A 21,758-nucleotide genomic window follows, 5' to 3' on the forward strand; every position below is an offset into this window, starting at 1 on the left:
TCTCACAGAAAAGCAGAATGCCTCACAGAAAAGCAAACTTAGGTCGTCAGAAGGTTAGCGCCATCTGTTGGACATAAAAGCCTTAATCCATATATAAATATATTTTTGAAAGGAAGGAAATGGTGTAGGTGTATGAAAAATAGATAGTAGCCGATTCTCAGACCTACTGAGTATGCATATAAAATTTGGTAAAAATCGGTAAAGCCGTTTCGGAGGAGTACGGTAACAAAAATTGTGGCACGAGAATTTTATATATAAGATAAATATTCAAGAACTCAAAATTATTCGAGGGAGGAGAAATTCATAAGCACTCTTTTTTTTTAGGGAAGATTCTCTTTGAGACATCTTGTGTCAAAGAATATAAGAGAGAAACTTAAGTGCAAACAAGCAACACTAAAATTATGATTGGTTTGACCCGGATTTGTTGGATCTTGTTCATCATCCGATCTCTACCTTTTGAGTTTGGTTGAACTTCTAATGATTATGAAAGAGATTCTTTTGGGATAGTTAAAAGTTTAAAAAATGAATAAATGGAAGCTTTCCTGCACAGATCATATTCTCGACGCAGTTTAATTTTGATATAAATTAATACACTTACATATTTACGCTTATTCTCACAAGGACTGACGACAAATATTCGTTACAGTAATACAATGAAATCATGTTAGTATTTTTAATAGTTAATGATTGTGGCGATTGATTACAACGTAAAGTTTGATTTTTGATACCATGGTTAATCTTATTACTGTAATTAGCATATAAAATATTCACTTTAAATGTTTCCTTCTGTTTAGAATAATAAAAATGTAAATAAGGATATTCAAACAATTATTAAATACAATTTAAAAAGACACATGTAATGTGACTAATGCTTATATAGAATAAATTATATCACATTAGTTTTTCTCCGAAAACAAGCAATTCCAAATCGTTCAGATATTTTGATTTATTTTGAAAAAACTTAACTGAAGTGTGAATGTCATCACACACCGTTAGGTAAAATCAGAACGAACGTGCAGAGAAATTTGAGTTTTTAATAGAATTTTCTGAATAAAATTTTGATAATTTACTAGTTTTATTTATTAAACAACAGTTATACCATGTCAATTAATGCATTAAATGCCACGTAGTATATACTTTTTGCGTCTTGATATTTTAAAAAATATTTAGAGATCTTTTATCTTGGACTATTTTTAATTAGCAAATTACTCGTTCTCTTAATTTTGATTGATTGGAATCATACAAAGTTTTAGTTTTATTTAAATTTGATCAAATTGGTTTAATTTGAATAGTATGTAGCACTATGTTTTTATCATTATAACAATTTATTAGTCTAAATTATAAGCTGGTGATGATAAAAATGGCACACACTCAACTCTAATAGTTTTAAGAGAACGTCGTCCAATTTTTTAAACGCGTTCACTTTTTAAAATTTTTCAAAAGATGAAGCAAAAAAATTATGTATTTTTTTTCAATACAAATTTCATTGCAAATTTATTTAAATATATTAATGGCAAAAATAACTCTAAGAATTTTTTTTCACAAAAATAAGTTGAATAAAATGTTCTCATTGTAAATCATAATTTACTATTGATTAAATTAAAAAACTTAGACGAATAATTTATTAGCTTCTAATATCTTATAGGATATTTCACCAAAAATCGTTTGATACTAAACAGCAGTTTTTACAACGAAAAATTTTGAAATTTCTCAACTTTTTTTTTGTATTAAATTTAACTTTTTTACACGTAAGCAAACATTTAAAATACTGTATTAAGATAGATTGCAAACTATTTCTCAAATTAGTCAAACGTGAGAACCATACAAATTATTCTAATTAATCATAGTTATGATTTTTTAATCATAATCTGCACGCATTTTTGGAGGCCCTATTTTAAGTTTTTTTATTAATGAAATTTTAAAATAGCAAATTTCTCTCTTCAAATTATGCAATTACTTATGAAATTTAGTAATCTCACTATGAAGTTACGTTAATTATCTCTAATCAAACATATCTGCACAAAATTTATGTTAATGCTGGATTGCAGCATTATATTTATGTTTAATAAAGATAAATTTATTATAGTGATGATTCTGCAAAGTTCCAAACGATTTCATAATCTTTCTAATTACGTTATTGTACGAGCTATTCAATTTTCTTAATGAAAATAATTATATTATTGAATGTAATTGAAAATTATTAAGTACTGTATATAGTAATACTATTACTAATAATCTAAAAATTTTAGATTAAGATATGATTTACAAATTTATCTAAAAATTTTAATCTAGATTTCAATAATTAAGTCATCATCATTAACAAACTAGTTTGACGTTTTTAAAATATTTTTATTAAATTTTTAAATCATAATCAGGAGGCAAAAATGATATTTTCATCTTTTTTCTTGCAAAATTTCATGTAATTTTTATGAATTTTTACCATTTTCGAATAATGAGTATCACTAAAATTTTAATTTACAGCGAAAATTGAAAAATTTTATAATTACAAGTGATGAATCTGATTTGTTTTGGTAAGATACGTATTAGATTTATCTTGTATAGAAGAAATTGAAATTGTACGAAATTAAATTCTGGAAGACTCGATGTCACAACTTCAAGAAAGTAAGATTATAACTAATATGTCGTAAATATAATTGTTACTTTCACATTTTAAAGTTAAAATAGAAAATTTAAAGACCAATTCATTTATAATTTAATGTAATAACGCATTAAAATGCATTCCACGTATTGGTTTGAGAATTTTAATTAAAAACATATAATGAGATTATTTTGTTTCAGTATATTCTAGTTTCTGGGAATGTTAAATATAAGAGAATTTATTGTATAAAGTAGATGTTAATGATCTCTTTTCTGCAATTTAGATATTATCTGTATTCTTAATTAGAAAAATATCTTTACGAAACTAATGTGAATATGGTCATTGCGTGTAACTTATTTCAAAATACTTTGAAGGAACAATCAGATTTATTGCTTGTAATTGCAGCATAAATTGAAATTTTACTTAAAAATACATCTAAATAAGATTTAATAAAATTTACTTCTTCGTTACTTCTAATGTTAGTAGTCATAACAATTTATTAGAATAATAGTAGATAAACTACAAAATCTAATGTTAAAGTTGCATTAATTTATTAGCATTCTCTATTATTTCGTTGAAAATCACTTCGGATTAGTTGGTTTTTATGATCGGTTCGTAGTATTTTTGTTGAATAGTGGATTCGTTTAACATTGAAGTATTGAAAGTTTTTGTTTTGTACGAAAATCTCTCTAATTTTGAATTCGAGTAACTGTAGAAAATAATGTGGAATCGAAGGAAATAATCTGTAGAAATAAACGTGTAACTCCTTAAATATGAAACATTTTCTAAAATATTAACTTTGAATAACTTTCTCCCATTATATTACATCAGGTTGTAAAGGTGAAATTTAGACACCTTGATGTTTTTCTAGAAACGATTGGAAAAAAAATGTATGATTATAGGTATATAAATAGAGTAACCAAAAGGGCGTTTCATTATGTATTTCGTTTGAAATATTGCCAGGCATTGCTAATGCATCTATGGAAATTTCGAAAACACACATTTGCATGCTGCTGTTCTATCACTTCAAAAGTAGTCACAACGCAACGAAGGCTTAGGATCTCGTCTGCAAAGCGTTTGTAAAGTGTTCATGGGTGAACAAAGATCTAACAGCTGTTGCAAATGTCAAAGGGCCGGCCGATTAGTGCGGAAGGCGATTTGCGTTTGTTTAGCGTTATCTTGGAGCTGCTCCCAATCAGTGAAAGAAAAAAAAAACTACTGTAAACAACTGGGTGGTTTGAATACCAAGATCAAATGACAACGCGCCCAGTACATAGATCAAAGATGACCTTGGAGAAGCTGACCAGTCTAGGCTGAAAAGTTCTGCTTCATCCACCTTATAGTCCAGACTTGGCGCCAACTGATTATCTATTTTTCTCCCTGCAGAACCATATTGCTAATATACAGTTCAATGACAATACCCGACCCTCAAGACTTTCTTCAATGAAAAACCGCAGGCATTCTATGCTCACGGAATTGGAAATTTGCAGCAAAGGTGGCGAGATGTGATTTTTGATATTAATGGTAGTTTACATATCAAGCTGAACTGTAATCGTTGACTTCATTGTCAATGAAGTGTCTAAATTTTACCTTTACAATTTGATAAAGATTATCTCTAAACTAACGTAAGTATTTTATAATTAGCCCATTGTAGGTAAATTTAAAATATTTCGGTTATCAATACATGACTGCTAAAACAAAGTAGATACAAAAAGTATTCTCATACATAGAAAACTTACTACTTACTAATATAAAGTATATATGTACCAAGTTTATGAAAAGAAATTGTATAAATACTGTATATGGGAGCAGCAGTAGGTCTAGAAGAGCTGCATGCAATTTCTGAGCCCAATATATCTATAGAATGATAGATCATAAAAAGAGCATGTTATATAACATGTCTCTCTTCTGTAAGCCGTTTAATATTTTCATTCTTTATTATAAATTTATATAAATACCGTATATCTATTAAAGTTTGTAACATTTTTTAGACATAGTGTCTACTATATGAAGTTATATGTTGTAAGTTTTAATTTTTAATTCTGTCAAAAGTTAGTTGTAGTCTGGACTAAGTGAAATGTATTCATGCTTCCATGCCAACTACAAAAATGAATTTTAAAAAATTCTTTTGTATACCACATTTAAGGTGGTAAATCCAATATAACCTAACTTTTTCTGGCCAAGTTCTACTGGTTAACAATTCAGTGAACTTAACATTGAATTGTTATAAAATCTTAATAATACAAAGTTTCTTATTGACTCATTATACAAAATGATATCGGATTCCAAATTTCCTGAAATTTTCCTTATTTCCGGAACAGATCATCGAATCCAAAAAGAAAAAGCTTATTGTACATCTCAGACCCACCTGTATGACACTTAATTTGTTCAAATTCGTCAAGAAATCTAAAAGGAGTTTTTAAGGAACAAAAATCTCCTTAGGATTATATATATATATATATATATATATATATATATGGAACAAAAATCTCCTTAGGATTATATATATATACGTATATATCGATAGTTGTGACTACAAACTAAATAAATGATTACATAGAAATAGTTCTATACAAATCATTTTGTTTTTTATTAAATCATCCAGTTTTTTAGTAATTGCGTAATAGCGTTAACTTCCTGTAAGCAATTTAAAAATAGCAAAATGAGTGTCGTCTCACCAAAAGTTCCAGAAGAGATGTCAATTCAAGAATATTGATACCTCTAGCTTTTTAAAATTGATTCATATTAAAGTGAGTTGATCAGACAATTCATTAAATTATATTTTCATGTTTGTGTTATTATGAAATTCTTCTGCAATAACTTTTCAATGAAAAATTTTACGCTTGTTTTTTGTTCGACAATTGAGAAAAGGCGCCAGTCACAACTACATCTGTATGCTTTCTCTTATCGCATGTTGCAAGAAATACCGATATGTCAACTCTTTTGTGCGTTATCTCATTTCTTTGAAGATCGATTAATAAATAATAAGTATCTTTCTCTGATTTACTCTATATTAATTTGATAATTATTGTTCACATTTTTGTGTACGTTTGTTTTTAGTAGTTGTTTGTTTATTTCAGGCTTGGAATAATAAACAATCCACCTTTAAAATTACAAGTAGCTGTTTCAATTGTTGTGTAATTCTTTTTATGAAATGTTTCCTAGAATTCTGAAATAACGTAATATTTAGTTATAATACAATATTTATTAATTTATATTATAATCTTTTATATTAACTAAAACATTTCCTATTTGGAAAAAAATAATTAGGAAAAATGGTAAATATAGAACGCGAAAAATTTTTCGCGTTCTATATTTTTTCTTCTGCATCTACAGACGAAACACAAGAATCATTGTCTTTACAGACAACCAAAACGTTTGAAACTTCGATATTGGAATTTCGGAATATTCTTTTGAGTTACAAAGGAAAGTACTAACGAATAGAATTTGTTGAAAGCATGTCGTTAAAGCAGCATTCCTCATAAGTATCGATTTGATTGGATTGAATGAATTTTGTCTGAACATCACTGAAAACTTCTTCGAAGATTATTAATTGTCACAAATGTGCTAATAATTACGAAAAAAAATTTGACTCGAAACAATGCGTTCCATTTTTGTGCCAAATACAATGTAACGAAATACAGTATAATATAATGCAGCGAAATTTTAGAATTATTTCAAGAAAAACACATTCAAAAAACTTGTGCATTTTTTTTATCGGCGTTTATTCATTTTTCTTTTGGTAAATGATCAGCGAGTTATTTTCTCTAGTGTGTTACTGACAGCTGATCTCTTAAGTCAATCAATCAATAATACACTGTATACTGTGAAAATCATCTTTTATCAAGGTTGCTCTTAATATTTGGAAGTTGACGGCCGGATGACCGAGCGGCCAAGGATCGAATTCGGACGAGTAAAAAACAAAAACCATCAATTTTTTTTGAGTGGTGGTCCGTCCGGATATGTCGGGCTTAGTCCCTCATCACCTGGCACCTCATTGTGGGCTTGCTAAAAAAGGCCCTCTTTTAGTGCCCACAGGATGGGAATTGTGTGTGTGTGTGTGTGTATAATATATATCTCTACATTTAAACAATTATTTTCATGCATATAGTCAATATGGCTCACCAATGGCCGAGCGGTTCTACCCCTGAACACTGGGAGTTCTCTCGTCGGTTCGCGCCTCGCTCGGACGGGCTATCCACGTGGTTTTCCGGGTTTTCTCCACGTCTGTAACGCCGATACCCTTAAAAACCCCCGGAAGGCATTTCTTCACCCGCGTAACATCGCGTATCCAGAAAAGGCAACCACTCTGGTACTAATTCCTTAGGACGTCATTTGGCGCGTACACCAATCCGTACTAACCTGCGCCGGGTGTTCACCGACATCAGGGTGACCTGATATGGCACATGAAGAGATTATATATATATATATATATATATATAATATATGACTATGATATATACACACCACACACACACCACACACACACCGTGCATGCCTATTTATTTTCAACAAAGTCTGATGGCAGTTCGGGTAATTGTAGTTTTGCTGTATGTAAAAGCTGAAATGAATTAGTATGAAAGAAATTCTTATTTAATTTATTATTCTAAATATATTTTTATTCGTCGTCATTCGATCCACGCATTCTTTTTGTATGTTCCCTTTATAGAATAGCTTTTTTGATCTTCTACCTGCAGCAATATCTATTGTTACCCTCATATTTCTCTCGTTAATTTTCTCCAATAATACATCAGCTTGTCGGATTTCTTCCATTTTGCTACGTAACTTCATTAATGTTTGTAATTATGGTATGATGAAGATTTAAAGAACTGTACATATGAATCACTGTTTTTTAATTCTCATCTATGAATATCTGTAATTAGATTCTGCTGAAAGTTACAATCATTATTTAATCGCAATGACACGTCGATTCGTATATAATAGAAATGACAAACTTCTAATATGTCTTCAATTTATTTTAATGAATGATCATTCTAAACTTCCTTTAATTAATAAATATCTATTCCGTAAAATATTTTACTATGCGTAATTGTATTCCAGATACTTCAAATTTTTCTAAATTTTGCTTTGATGCTGACGATTCATCTTTTTTATAATCATATTTTATTAAACTCTTATGATCAATTACTTATTAATTAGTAGAATAATTTATAAATATTAATGGATCGCAGAAAAAAGCGTAAAGTTTTGGGTATTAAATTTAACAAATTTTCTTCAATGCTATTAATACCTGACTACGGTATAAAACTTATATTCCAGTTTTTCTTAAATTAATGCCCTTTTTCCGAACTTTTAAAATTCACTCCGCTAGGAAACAAGGAATTTGCCAATAATAATTTCCTCCTCTAGAATTAATCTGAATCGTCTCTACGATTAGTCATTCGCGTACACTCGAATACGTTTGTGTAGAAATCATATTTAAATGAAAAGACTTCAAGTTTGTACTGTATAATTAAACTGATTATCTGAAACTCCAAATTATCCGAACCATTAAAAAAAAACAAAAAAACTACATGTATCGTTGTACTGTACAGTACATACCGGCGTATACATAGACCAAGCTCTTCACGTAACTGTAAATTAGTATGTCGATTGTAGCGTCGCGAAACTAGGTCATATATTTTTATAACCACTTATGAATAAACCAAACTTTTTTATTTAAAAAAAAATTGTCCTTCGAATCCGATGCTCACCCGAATTCAAGAATTACTCAGACGATTAATTCTCATATTTTATTTAAATACGTTTCGGATCGAAATTCTCGCTGATCCCTCTTCAGTAAAGATACAATCTGCAACAGCCTATACCGATATTTCGGACTCTTCGAAATATCTGTGTAGGCTGTTGCACAGTAAAGTTACTGTAAGTTGTTACTGTGATTTTTCGAAGAGTCCGAAATATTCTAAAATGATATTAATATAAAGTTTCAGCTGCATTATTTTGTAAGTAATATGCTGGTTCCTCGGTGCTTCTTTCAATGATTAAAGGATGGTTCAACTACTACTACTTGTTCTTTCTAACTTTTGAAAGAGTTATCTGCATTTCGTCTTTTACAGCGACTGTAGAGTTCTATTTTATCTTTTATATTATCTTGATTTGTGATGAAGTATGATGATGATACATACCATACTCTGGACTGTTGATATAATTAGATGGTTGACCTATGAAATTAAAACAATACACTACGCGACATACTGTTTCACGTTTGTTTAGGATGTAAATTTGCACTCATTATCTCAAAACATCATAGACAATATTTCTAGAAATACTCACACTGGCAATAACATTGATTTAGCAACAACAGGAAGTTAGAAATATGAAGTTCCTTAGCTGCGGTTATCTGTTGAGAAGTTTTTCGCTGAATACAGTCTAGATTGATAGCGTCGTCCATAGCGACAGAGAAAAAGTAATTTCGAAATCATTCACTAGTTCGTTATTTGTTCAAATTGTCGCCGAATTACTGTTATTAAATAAAATCCAACTAAAGACAAAAATACGTTAATTGAAATACTCCAACAGCGTTCTTTGACAAAAATTTTGCCGGTAAAGACACTACAATCATTGGCATATTACAGCGAAACTTATGGATGGAAGTAGCAAAAATTATGAAATTTAATAATAGGAATTAGTGATTGGTTCTTTAGGGAACTTAGTCATTATTACTCATTTTAAAAGGAAAAAGTTTCTTTGCAACAAATTACTAGCTGAAAAAATTTTGACAAAAACGAGTCATTAAGATGACCTTATTCATTTCATAATTTTTTTTAAAATTCATAAATAATCCATGATAAAGTACAGCATTACGTCGCGTATTTGGTATCGTATGAAATGAGACTTTGTGAAAAATAGAATAAATTTTTTTTAAAAGAAAAATATATTAATAGTTCCTTCATTCGAGACAATACAAAGAAACCATTTGGGTTGTACATACATTGCTGCTCACTTTTTAAACATCAAATTCTTAGAAGAAAACAAATGAAAATCGATCAATTTCAACCGGAATATTTATTTTAAATGGACATTTAAACGATCAATTTGAATCGATCTTGCGATTTTTACTTTCCAGGCTGTTCTATATAACAGAGGGAAAGTATAGCGATCGGTCAAAAAATAACCTCCCCCAAGATTTTTACTTTTTTCTTTTGACTCAGGAAACCTTATCGTCGAGAAATTCAAAAAAATGAGGTTTTTTTCCCCCCCCGGGAAAGTTAAGCAACTCGTTGCTGGATTTTTTTTTAAATGTTTAGACATTTTTCTTTAAAATATTTTAAATATGCATTATAAATATTTGTAATGGGAAAATTCAAGAAATACATCCAAAGAAACTAGTTCACATATCTGCGTTAACAAAATGCTGTTCCAGTGGTAGGGGGACAGCTATGCCCAGCGGCGCCCGCAAACAATTAAAAAGGAGGAGTACGAGCTATAAAGAAAGAGCATCGTACGTAAATTATATAAAATGTACAGTATATATATACAGGTATCCCTTGATTTAACGCAGTTAATTCCTCGAAGCTACCGCGTATATCAAAATCGCGTTAATCAAATACAGTGTACCTCTGTATTCCACCGAACTATCACGGCCCTCTAGAACAAATTTTAGATTAACATATGTTTAATTTTGTCATCAGTAAAAAAGTTTTCTGTGATAAAAATGATTAATTTAAAAATGAAACCTTAGAGCTGCCTTGGGAATTAAGAGAAGGGCAACAAAGGGGGCACATGCCCCAAGAGCCCACATTAAGATATAGCCAGGGACGCCCCTTGCTATATTTTAATGCGGATGTTTCTAAATGTTTTGTTTATTTGAAGTGATATGTTTAAAACTCAACTGAACTCTGATTTCAAACATGGTACAGCTAATATGCGAAATGTATTTGTTGAATAAAAATGAAGAATTTTTTTTCTTGTTATACTCTAAGTGATTCAAAGAATAGTTTGATGACAAAATGAAAGTGGAAGTTAAGAAATTTCAATTTTCCCCCAATTTTTATTCAAAGCAGTACACTTTGCTCAATGTAGTGTCCAATTACCTAAATAATGTATGTAACACCCCGCACACCCCATTAACCCCGTGCTTTGTTTTTTATACATATATAAATAAAAAACGAAAAAATAAATGGAATGTTCAATAATCAGTGATATTAAATGTCAAACAGTACATGAAGTAACAAATGTTGAAGGAAAAAACATTCAGTATTTTATTAAAAAAGAAAAGCAAACAAAACTGAGGGCATGGCTGTCTACTTTTTGTATTTGTCCTTTTCTTGCCATTTCCAGTAGTTTGTTGTTGGCAAGAAGTGTTTTGTATATAACTGGACACTCTTCTGTGAAGTTATTACATATTACATATTTGGAGTTCTGCTTTGATAGTCTACCTTGAAATGATTGTTCTCATTTCTCCATACTGAAGTCATCATTGAGAAAATTTGTCTGGCATGAGCATGCTACATGTTATGGAGAAGATATAGGCACTGATTTTCTTTAGATTGTGGAAAGGAATCTGTCACTGTTATTGAATAACTTGGATAGCATTCTTTGCAGCTCAGCTGCTGTTTAGCATCTCAGGATTATTTGTTATTTAATGGGTTTCACAAACCCATACTCTATATAATTCATCCATGTCTATCATGTATGTTACAAGCCTCTACCCTATTGCAGAACTCTTCAAAAGGTATAACACTTGTTAGGCTAAATTTTGACACTTTGTTGTGATGGCTGTTTTTTGGAGAAATCATGTCACTTAATATTTAAGGTTTTTTTATGAAAGAATAATAAGTCTGCTTCTAATTTCCTAGAAGCATTAGAAGTTAGATTATTTTTTTGGATTTGCAATAAAAACCAAATGTCTTTTTTGAAGTTTAATTCTCAATTCTGACATTAACTTAAATGCAGAAATTATACTAAAAGACTTGGCTTCTAAGGCAGTAATAGTGTCTGAGAACAACTTCAAAGTGTGACTGAGGGAAAAAATAAGTCTGACAAGTTGCAAACATTTGCATCATCTCCAAAACAGTCTCACAATACCTTTTTTTGGGCATTCCTCCTCACCCAGACTTTGAAAATAACTTTTTAGAGCTTGCCAGTACTTAAGAATTCTGTCAATGGATGGCAAGAGACAAGGCATGTTGTTACTAGGTTGTTAATATATTGCAATGATCTTCATAATCCACGAATTTGCAGGATTCAATTAGTTCATCTTTTAGAGGAGATGCTGAAATGGCTGTACACTTTTAGCACAATATTCTCAACATCAGTTAAGTTTTCCAGTAGTGACCCTTGTTGCATTGTGTGGAATGAGCCAGACAGTTTGCTGCAACTATTGATAAATTCTTTTGAATGGACTTCAATTTTTGGTACAGGTTTTTTTTCTGTAATTTACACTGGCATTATCAGCACTGTATGCTGAAACTTTATCTATATCTAAACCTGAAATCTGAAGTTTGGTGTGTGATTTATTGTTTGACGATTCGTTGCTATCACTGTAAAATTCAAGTACAACATACTGAACACCTTCTTTAAAGTGAAAGTTCCTCAGAATTATTGGGAAACACTTTGTAACACCTTTTTGTTGGAAGCATCAGTTGCTATTGAAAGTAGCAGGCTATGCCCCTTGATATAGTCTACATGTTTTTCTACTGAATAGGGTGCCAGAATATTTTTGCACAAAGCTTTTGCTTTAGTTTTTCCACATGTCACACCTTTCAGTATCACTGAGTTGTCTTATATTCCTTTATCAACTTTTACTCTGCAATCAATACTTCTATATGACTGGTGGTGTTTCACAGCATGATAAACTTTGCAAAGTTCTGCAGCATGCATAATTTTATTGTCCCAAGCAGATCGGACTGTAGAAACAAATGATGACAACATACCTGCAGTTTGAATATTGGTTTTATGTTTTTCAGTAGTAACATGTCTTTCAATTGCACTTTTGCCTTTACTTTCTTTTCCACATCACAGCAGCATACTTTGCAAAAGGCATAAGTCAACTTTTCTGCTTTTGGAAATGAACCCAAGAGTTCTTTTCTAAGATTCTGGTATTCCTAGAATTTGCACTTCCTCTATCACAAGATAAATCAACTTTTGTATTAAATTGAAGTTCTTGCATGTAGCTTCTAACATTCTTTTTGCATGCAACAAAATGACATTAATTTCACATCATATCCATGCCACAAAGCTTTGCGAATGAATTAAAAAAGATTTATTGCGTCATTTTTGATGCATGGAACAGACGCTATATGCAAGAACTCAAATGCAGCTTTAAGTAGGCGCTACAGTAATGAAAGTTTAGTTATTTCATCATCATAGTAAGGTTTATTTTTGATGTAGAAGAGTTTTATTCTCTTTGGTTTCTACTAGCCCTTCAGCAACGTTATTGCCCGTAATTTTATACTAATATAACTATTTTTTATTGTAGCTGTTTTCTGTATAACATTTGTGCAGTCTTGTCTTGTTTAATGCTTTATGATGTGTCTTGGTACTTTCACCCGTCCTCTGAGTTGATCACCAACTAACAATGGCAAGGTCTGCAAACATAAGATGAAGATACCAATGTTCCTTAAGCAGCTGCCATTTTAGTTTAATTCCATGGCCATGACATAGCTTTCATGCTTAGTACATGCCAATAAACTGCATATTCTTTTAAGTTCAAGCCATGGAATTTCTTATATAATTCCAAATAGTGTATCCTTTCATTCGGAGGTTATTCTGACATTTACTTCGAGGCTTTTACCTAAATAGATTTCAAAATAAAAAGCTGTGTTAATGGTTCGTATAATATAGTAGAAGTATAAATTTATTTAGTTTTGAAATGCAAACTTAGAAAAGAAATTTGGAGATACTTGTTAAAAGAAATTATATATGTTTAGTTTTTTGTATTCACATGTAATTTTACATTACACAAACTGTAAACAGGAACATCAGAGTAAACATTTTTATAAAGTGAAATTAGATCAAGATAAAAGAACCTTTTACTTTATATATAAAATTTATGATAATCTTAGTGTTTTCATGCAATAATAAAGTTCCTAAATGAAAGTAGTTATGCATAGAAACCAACTTATGTAATTATAAAAATAAATTTTTTATAGATAAACACAATTTAAACAGTAGACAATACTAACAAATAGAAATAGCAACTTTATTTAATCTGTTTGTTAAGTAACATACTATATTATAAAATAATCATTTTATTACAAATGAATAATTAAAAATTACATTTTATTATTCTCAATTAATATTATAAATTTTGAAGGATGTTTTCAGTCCACAAACATATTGTAACAGATTTATGCATCCATCTAGCTGCAGTCTTCAAATTTCCAATATATATTTATAGTACCAAAATTACAATACCATGTACAGAACAGTGGCCTAGCTGGTGGGGGCGGCCTGCACCGGGTGTCACCCGTTTAGGGGTGACACCTGACTGTGAAAAAAATAAACTTAAACAAAAACTGAAACAAAAACATTGTGATGTTAAGTTGTGAAATTGTGATAATTTATAAATGCATGTAAGCTATGAAATAAATATTCCAGATTAAAATGTTTACAAGGGGCAATTATGGAATCACTACAGTTTTGCAAATTTTTATAGGTGGCAGTACTGAGGTATGGTTATGATTTTTATTTTGTAAATCTAAACTTGTACGTTGAGACATCACATATTCGACATAGCGTTCGAGTTGCTCAAGTGTGAAGATAATAAGATTTGAATAGTGTTTTATAAAATAGTTAAAAAGGGTGACACCACTGTGTGACTTGGGATGACACCACGATATCGGCACCTAGTGCCACCCATGCTAGCTACGCCACTGGTACAGAACCAGAATTTTAAAAAATGTTATTTATTGACACATTCTTATTCTGTTTAATAAGTTACTTTGTTATACAAGCTGTCAGAAAACTGAAACTTTATCACAAATGGTCTATAGATTAGTACTGAGAATCATGCTTTAATGTTGCAATTTAAACATTGTTAATTAAAACCACTTTAATGATGCATAACTGTGAACATTTTAAAATAACAATTGCAATACGTAACAATTCCAGTTAATTGAGATTGGGGGGAAAACAGATAGCCAAATTCACTCTACAGACACTGTATATGTTATGGTCAAAGCCCAAAGTTTGGCCAATTTCTGAATTGGCTGGCCATTTTGCACTTTGGCAGACAGCTGTGGCCAAGGTCAGATTTGTATTTGAAATGACCGGTGTATATGCTACTTTGGCCAGCCATTTCATGAAGTGGCAGGAAATCCATGGCCTAAATTCAATGTGCTGTGCTGTTACGAGACTGTCCAGTAGGCAGCACACGTGAAAAAATAGAGGATGCTATAAATGCAGGGACTGCCTCTGTAAATGTAGCTGCTGCCGTGAGGGTGAAACCATTGGAAAGTCCAGACTGGTTGTCTGACAATAATAATGGGAAAAGTTTCCGTATAGTGTGTGAAAGAGTGTAGTTCAGCCTATTCTTGTGGATCCTGCAAAGTTGTCCATGCAATTTGTGGAATAAGTAATGAAGACGATGAAGGGTAAGGAGGGATAATTACTTGCAGGCTATGTCATAATAAACAAGAAATCAGGAAGATGTCAGCAGCTCATGCTAATTTGCAAGCTCAAGGTGTGAAGATGCTTGAAAATTCAAATGCAAAATTTCCACGGGCAAAAGTTGGAGATGTATGCATCAGTATACTAGATGTTGACAGAGGTCGTGGTGATCAAAGAAGTGTTCTTGCAATTTTCATGAACGTCAAGGGTGCTTTTTTACAAGCTAGAAACAAAACACTGTTCTCAAACAACTATATTCCAGAAGTGAGTTTTCCATTCTGCACAAGAAACTGTTCATACTGGAATCCGTGGGTGCAGAAGAAAAGTCCGCTACAAACTGTTGCATCTTCCCAATCACTGACAGGCAGCCAAGACTCGAAGCAATTGCACTACTAAGTGCGCAACAGATTGCTGAAAATATGGAAATAACATACTGTTGTTTAATTCGAAATGCCATAAAAGTTCATCTTGTTGTAATAGGCCTAAGTGATGATAGAGATTGATAATTTACTATGATTAATAAACTTAATAACATAATTGAATTTGATAACTTATAATTAATAATTAATATAAAGTATGAGATTATACAAACCCACGAAAATCTGCTCCATGACTTTTTTTTCTTCCGACTTTGGCTGATTGCCCCATGCCATTTTGCAAACTGGTCAGCCAAATCCCAAAATCAAGAAAAGATCAGACATTGGCCAGTCAATTTATAGCAACATTGACCATTTCCTAATTTGGCAAGACATTTTCCACTTTGGCTGATTTCGGGCTTTGACCATAACATATACACTACCACAAATGAACCAAAATGGCAACTGCCACAATGCATCATAGTATCATGTCCTGATTTTGTATCTAAATTTTGACAATTGGCAGGCTTAGCAGTGATATCTGGTCCAATTTGCAAGAGATGCTCTTCAAGTTTGGTGTAATTAGCTGAAGCTGCCTGAACAGTAAGCTGAAAACATTCTTAATAAATTCATATTTTTTTTTCCTTAACAACCAGTTTGAATTTTATTTTTATTTACCAGTAAATAAGATGCCAAGTTTTGTTTGGTTCTCAAAATGTTAAAAATTGTGGTACATAAGCATACCAGGATGGACACTCTCTGGAATATCTAATGCCATTTGTTGATGCAACAGTTCTTGACTGTACTTGTTCATAAGAGTGTACTCAATTGCAATTTCTCTCCTTTCAAACTGTTATCAATTTGAAACCTGTTAACCACTTTCAAACCAATGTTATCCTGATGTTAATGATAAAGTGCTGAAACTATACAGTATTATATTATACTTTTGTTGACTTTGGACATTCTTGTGAACTATATTAATTCTGTATAAACAAAGTCCATCTTTCTTTATTGAAATTTCCACTTAAAATGGAATGACTTGTTCAAAATTAATATAGACAAGACATATAGATGGCTATAGCCACAGGTACAAAAGCTGCCTGTAGTCTACATTTGAATATGGATTATCTAATTTTCCTAGATAATGTAATTGGTTTAACCTGAATATGTTGGACTCTGTATTGTCCCTTACTACTAAGTGAACTTATTGCAGTCCTTATCTTTATTGAAATGCATATATTTTTGAGTTCTAAAGTATCAATATTCTTTTCAGCTATGCATTCCATTAGTTTTCTTCTTTCCATTCAATATCAGTGTATGTTATTTCCCTATATTTTATTTGAATTATAGTAAAATACAATAGTTTTCAGATCTATGAACATCAAATTTCATACACAATTATTATTTTAATTACAAATTCAAGAATTATGATACTATATTTGAGGTTTTACTTTTTTTCTTCTCTAGCCTGTGGAAAAGTCACCAAAACAAGCTGAACAAATAACCAAAACAGCTGTTAAGTTTGGATGGATTCAGGGTGTATTGGTAAGTGGATAACTTTTTTTTTTATCGTTTAAAATAGATTGATAGAAAGATTACAAATTTGTATACTGTGTGTGTGTCTATATGTAAAAGATAGATACTTGTTATATTTGGATATAACAATAAATTAATTTAGCTGCTGTTCATATAATTGTTATATTAGAGTGAATTTTTGTCTAGCATGTTTTTTATCTGATGTTACATGTTTCTTTGTAATATGTAAATATTAACTCTTAATGATTTCCTATAATTTCAAAACATAGAAAATAATTGAATTCATTCTCTGTACATTTAGAACAGTTAAGAAATATTAACAATTTGAAATGTTTATTTGATATTTAAATAACTATTTTTAAATTATAGGTAAGATGCCTGCTAAACATATGGGGTGTTATGCTCTTCCTAAGATTGTCTTGGGTTGTTGGCCAAGCAGGCATCGGTAAGTATTATCATTAATACAATGAATTGCTATGTACTTTTATTATGTTAGTGTGCTTTTCACATTTATTAAAACAAAAATTATTGAAGTACTTTCATGTAAGTAATGACGAAAATTGAGGGTTAAATATATGATTTAATGATTATAAGCTACATAATTTCTCACTTTTCTTCACTTACACTTTTCATTATATTCTGCTCTAGCTATAGCTTAATTAGTTTTGGATTGCTTTTAACACTACATTTTAGCAGTAAGATCTGAATGTAATTCTCCTAGGTAACTTTATTATTTATTTTATTGAGTCTTTTCCATCTCACAAATTATAAATTTTACATTTTTAATGAAGTCTCCATTTATCATATACTATTTTATTTTTTTGAACACAATTTCATTACTGTATACGGTGAAACCTCCATTAACGGATGCTCTTGAATAACAGAACACCTCTGCTTAACAGACATTTTTACCATCTCCATACCCTTCAAATAGGACATCCATTATATTTACCTCTAAATAGTAGACAAACTTCTCGGTCCTGACAGTGTCTGTTATTGGGAGGTTACACTAGTATTTTTTTTATTTGGATATGTTATAAATATAATTAGTAGTAGTAAGTTCTTTTTGCAAGATTGCATAATATTATGTGAAACATCTGACAAACCATGATGGCATATTTAACCATATACCATAAACATACATAACTAGTTGGGCTACAATTTGAAAAAATTGTAGACCTGTAAATTCCCACTGTCATCTGTCTGTCTCTTTCCTTAATCTCAAGAATGGTGTTGGATAGATGAAAGTCAAGACCAGATATGGAACGCTTAGGGATAGGGGGCCCCAATTAACTATATAAGAACCACATGAATTCAGTTCAAAAGTTTTCCCCTGAATGGAGGTTACATAGATGACCAGATGATTCTGTTGTTATCAGGAAAAGTATGATTTACAGGGGCAAAACACTACAAATTTGAGAGAGAGAACATATATTTTAAATTGAATAAATTAAGAATGTCATTAAAAATTGCATTTTAGTGTTGTGACGATGTCACAATAAATGTGTTAATTTAGATGTCTCTAGAAATTTCTAATGAAATTTGACAAAGGACATTGGGCACATGGCTTCTAATGAAGTTGTGTATCCAATGCCCAGTGTAATAGTGTCCTATTACAAGAACAGCAACACAAGTATATATTAGATCATCTTAAAAAATCCAACAATGTTATAAAGCTACAAAAATTCAAATTATATCACTAACGATTTAAATTATGAAAAAACAAATTAGATTTTTTTTCATATATTTTTTCATAAAATTCAATAGTTGTTTTTGCCAAAATTTTAATAGCACCAATTCTCCTAATACACAAATCTTCCTGCAACATTTCAGAAATATTTTACAAAAAGTGCAAGAGTTATTAAGCTTCAAAGTGGATGAACAAATTCACGTCCCCTACCATACACACTCATACTAACAACATACAGTAAAACACCTCAATTTTTTTGCATTTCTTGATTTTTCAAGGCCTTTTGAGTCCAAAACAGTAAAAATATTAAATCCTTTTTAACTTATACTGCAAAAGTTATGAACAAGGCACACGCTGAAAATTTATTGGTAGTAAAATTGACAATTATAACTGTTCTAGTATTAAATCAAGAATTGAATATTTGATAAACTTAGTGGAACTACTAAATATATTTAGTAAAAATTATTATAAAATAATGTGAATATTGGATCAATAATAATTCAATATTTCATAAAATTCAATTTTCCCCCCTAATTTAATCATTACATTTTCACAACAGGAAGTCCTCTTAATGTGTGTCAATATAAGATATGTTATATACCATTTTATAATTCATGTGATAAATCTTTTTATACAGATGTTGTAATTAAAAATTTATAAATATGAAATAATTATTCATATTCTAATATCCTAATGAATTTTTAGGTTTAGGATGTGTGGTAGTTTTGCTTGCTACAGTTGTTACAGTTATCACATCTCTTTCAATGTCGGCCATCTGCACAAATGGAGAAGTAAAAGGAGGTAATAAGAAAATATTGATATTAGAATATTTTAAACTTTAAATAATTCTTAAATTTCATTTAATTCATACTCCTTGACACAATCTAGTTATATCTAAATTATTGAGTTTTCCAAACTTAAATTTTTCTTACTCTCAAGCTTGTGTGACTGTATAGAACATTTTCTTCAAAGAACAATTAATCCATTAATATTTTAATTTAGTTATTAGATAATTAGAAAAATTGTATTAAAATTACTAAAATTTAGATTAAATATTAATTTAAAGATAATATGCTAGAAAACATAATCAAAACATAATTGAATGTTAGAATTAAATTTTGTAATAATAGTCATGTTCGGTTATTACATGTAATTAACTGAAACATATTATTAGTGATACCGCGGTTTTCGTCGATAATCCGTCCGAAAACAATCGGCAAAGTTTGAAACCGACTATAACTGAGGCAATTATTTCCATATGAATCAATGTAAATCCAATTAATTCGTTCTAGGCACTCCAAAATACATACCAAAAACACATTTTATACAGAATTAATATAGTGTTAACTTTTTATTTCTTTTAGTATTTAACATAATGCTTTTATCTTTAATCTTAAAAGACTAATTAGAATAAAGATAAGACAATTAGCATTAAGATGAAAGCAATGGAATTGTTTGGCTAGACACACAGGGTAATGTCTTGTAGAAGCTAGTTGGACATGAGCTTCTAGCCTATATCACCCCGTGATAAAGTGAGATGTAATAGTCATGTAATAGTAGTTGTATGCGTTTATGATGGTCGTATCGAGGGGAATAATGCCTTCTGGGAAATCCATTTAAGGGTAACTGGCCCCTATTCACGCATTACAGACATGGAGAAAATCCAGAAAACTTCACGTGGCCAGCCTGCCCTGGCGAAGTGCGAACCTGCAACTGAATTCCCGGTGTTCAGGGAACGGAACTGTTGGCCAGTGGTGAGGTAATGTTCGCACAAAAAGAAATAATGCCACACTGCACTGGAGAACAGAGGTCGCCCTTTGTTTTTGCAAAATTAGCAGCAAAGTCACTTGAGCATGTCGACAAAGTCCAAGGCATAGTTTTTAGAAATTTTAAAAACTGAGATTAATTGAAATTATTCTTCTACCAGATAACATTATATTTTTCTGTATTTGAATCTTGTCTTAATCTTTATGTATAAAGATCATATAAGTTTGTCAAGTGAAGAGCAAAAAAATGGCACTTGTTCATTGTGTGCAAAGCTTCTCAAACATTGAAATAGTTGTAGCTCAAAAATGAAAGCTGATGCCATAAAGGGAAAATGTCAGTTTATTCCTATTGTCAACATTTTATACAGACTTTTTTCTTAAATTTTTGTATTTGAAAATTTTATAAAATTCATTGCACATTATCTGTGGATTTCATTTGACAGTTATGATTGCACTCTTAATTTGTAAATATCATTTCTTATATACTTTTAGAGAATATTTTTATTATTTTTGTGTATGTAATCAACTATAAATAAATCTAAAATATTGATTATTATTGAACATTTTTTATAAGAAATTTAGGTGAAAAAAAACTTATGATATAGTGACATTTCCTATATGCAATAAAAAATTCTTCTTACTAATTAATGATATAACAAATTAATCAGTCATTCTTCAAATTTTTTAAGTAAATAATTTTGAAAAACTTCATTCTGAACCATTCATTTTAAATTTGAAACATGCACCAATAATTTTACCAGTTATATCATTAAAGTACTTAATCTTAGTTATCATAGGTCTAGAAAAAATTTAAACATTAAAAATTTAGACTAACAAATTTAAATTATAATTGAAAATAATTGGTAGCTTTGTAATTCAAGATTATTATCAAGGAAATAAAACTTGAGTTTAGATATTTCTTTCTTTTTAGAAATAATCTATTTATTGATTTATATTCTAGTCATGAAGTAGATTGAATCCTGACCTTTTGTAACTTCATTACAGATATTATTTCCCCTGAATTTCAATGATTCTTAAATGATTGATCACTTTTTAGATTACTTTGATTACTTTTATGTATTTTGTCATGATTATGGATTCTAAATTGACTTTACATTGTGTAACAAAATAGATTACTTGCTTAAACAGCTAAAAGAAATAGAATCTTTCTTGAGATTGATCTTTGTTTCTTTTAGATTTTACTGGAGCAAACCGAGATCTTTCTAGTTAGCTTAAGC

General features: G+C 30.3%; 1 protein-coding gene across 2 annotated transcripts in view; it reads left to right on the plus strand.

Annotated features, from left to right (window-relative positions):
* The window catches only part of LOC136990015 (solute carrier family 12 member 2-like), an 80,746-nt gene that overhangs the window by 6,418 nt on the left and 52,570 nt on the right, over positions 1-21,758 (plus strand). For both annotated transcript variants that reach the window (XM_067288336.1, XM_067288337.1), the window contains exons 2-4: positions 16,996-17,073; positions 17,434-17,509; positions 19,460-19,555. In XM_067288336.1, coding sequence (XP_067144437.1) covers positions 16,996-17,073; positions 17,434-17,509; positions 19,460-19,555 — 250 coding nt within the window. The remainder of the gene's footprint in view (positions 1-16,995; positions 17,074-17,433; positions 17,510-19,459; positions 19,556-21,758) is intronic.

The sequence above is a fragment of the Centruroides vittatus genome, unplaced genomic scaffold (assembly GCF_030686945.1).
Source record: "Centruroides vittatus isolate TY-2023 unplaced genomic scaffold, ASM3068694v2 scaffold_861, whole genome shotgun sequence".
Classification (NCBI taxonomy): Eukaryota; Metazoa; Arthropoda; class Arachnida; order Scorpiones; family Buthidae; genus Centruroides; species Centruroides vittatus.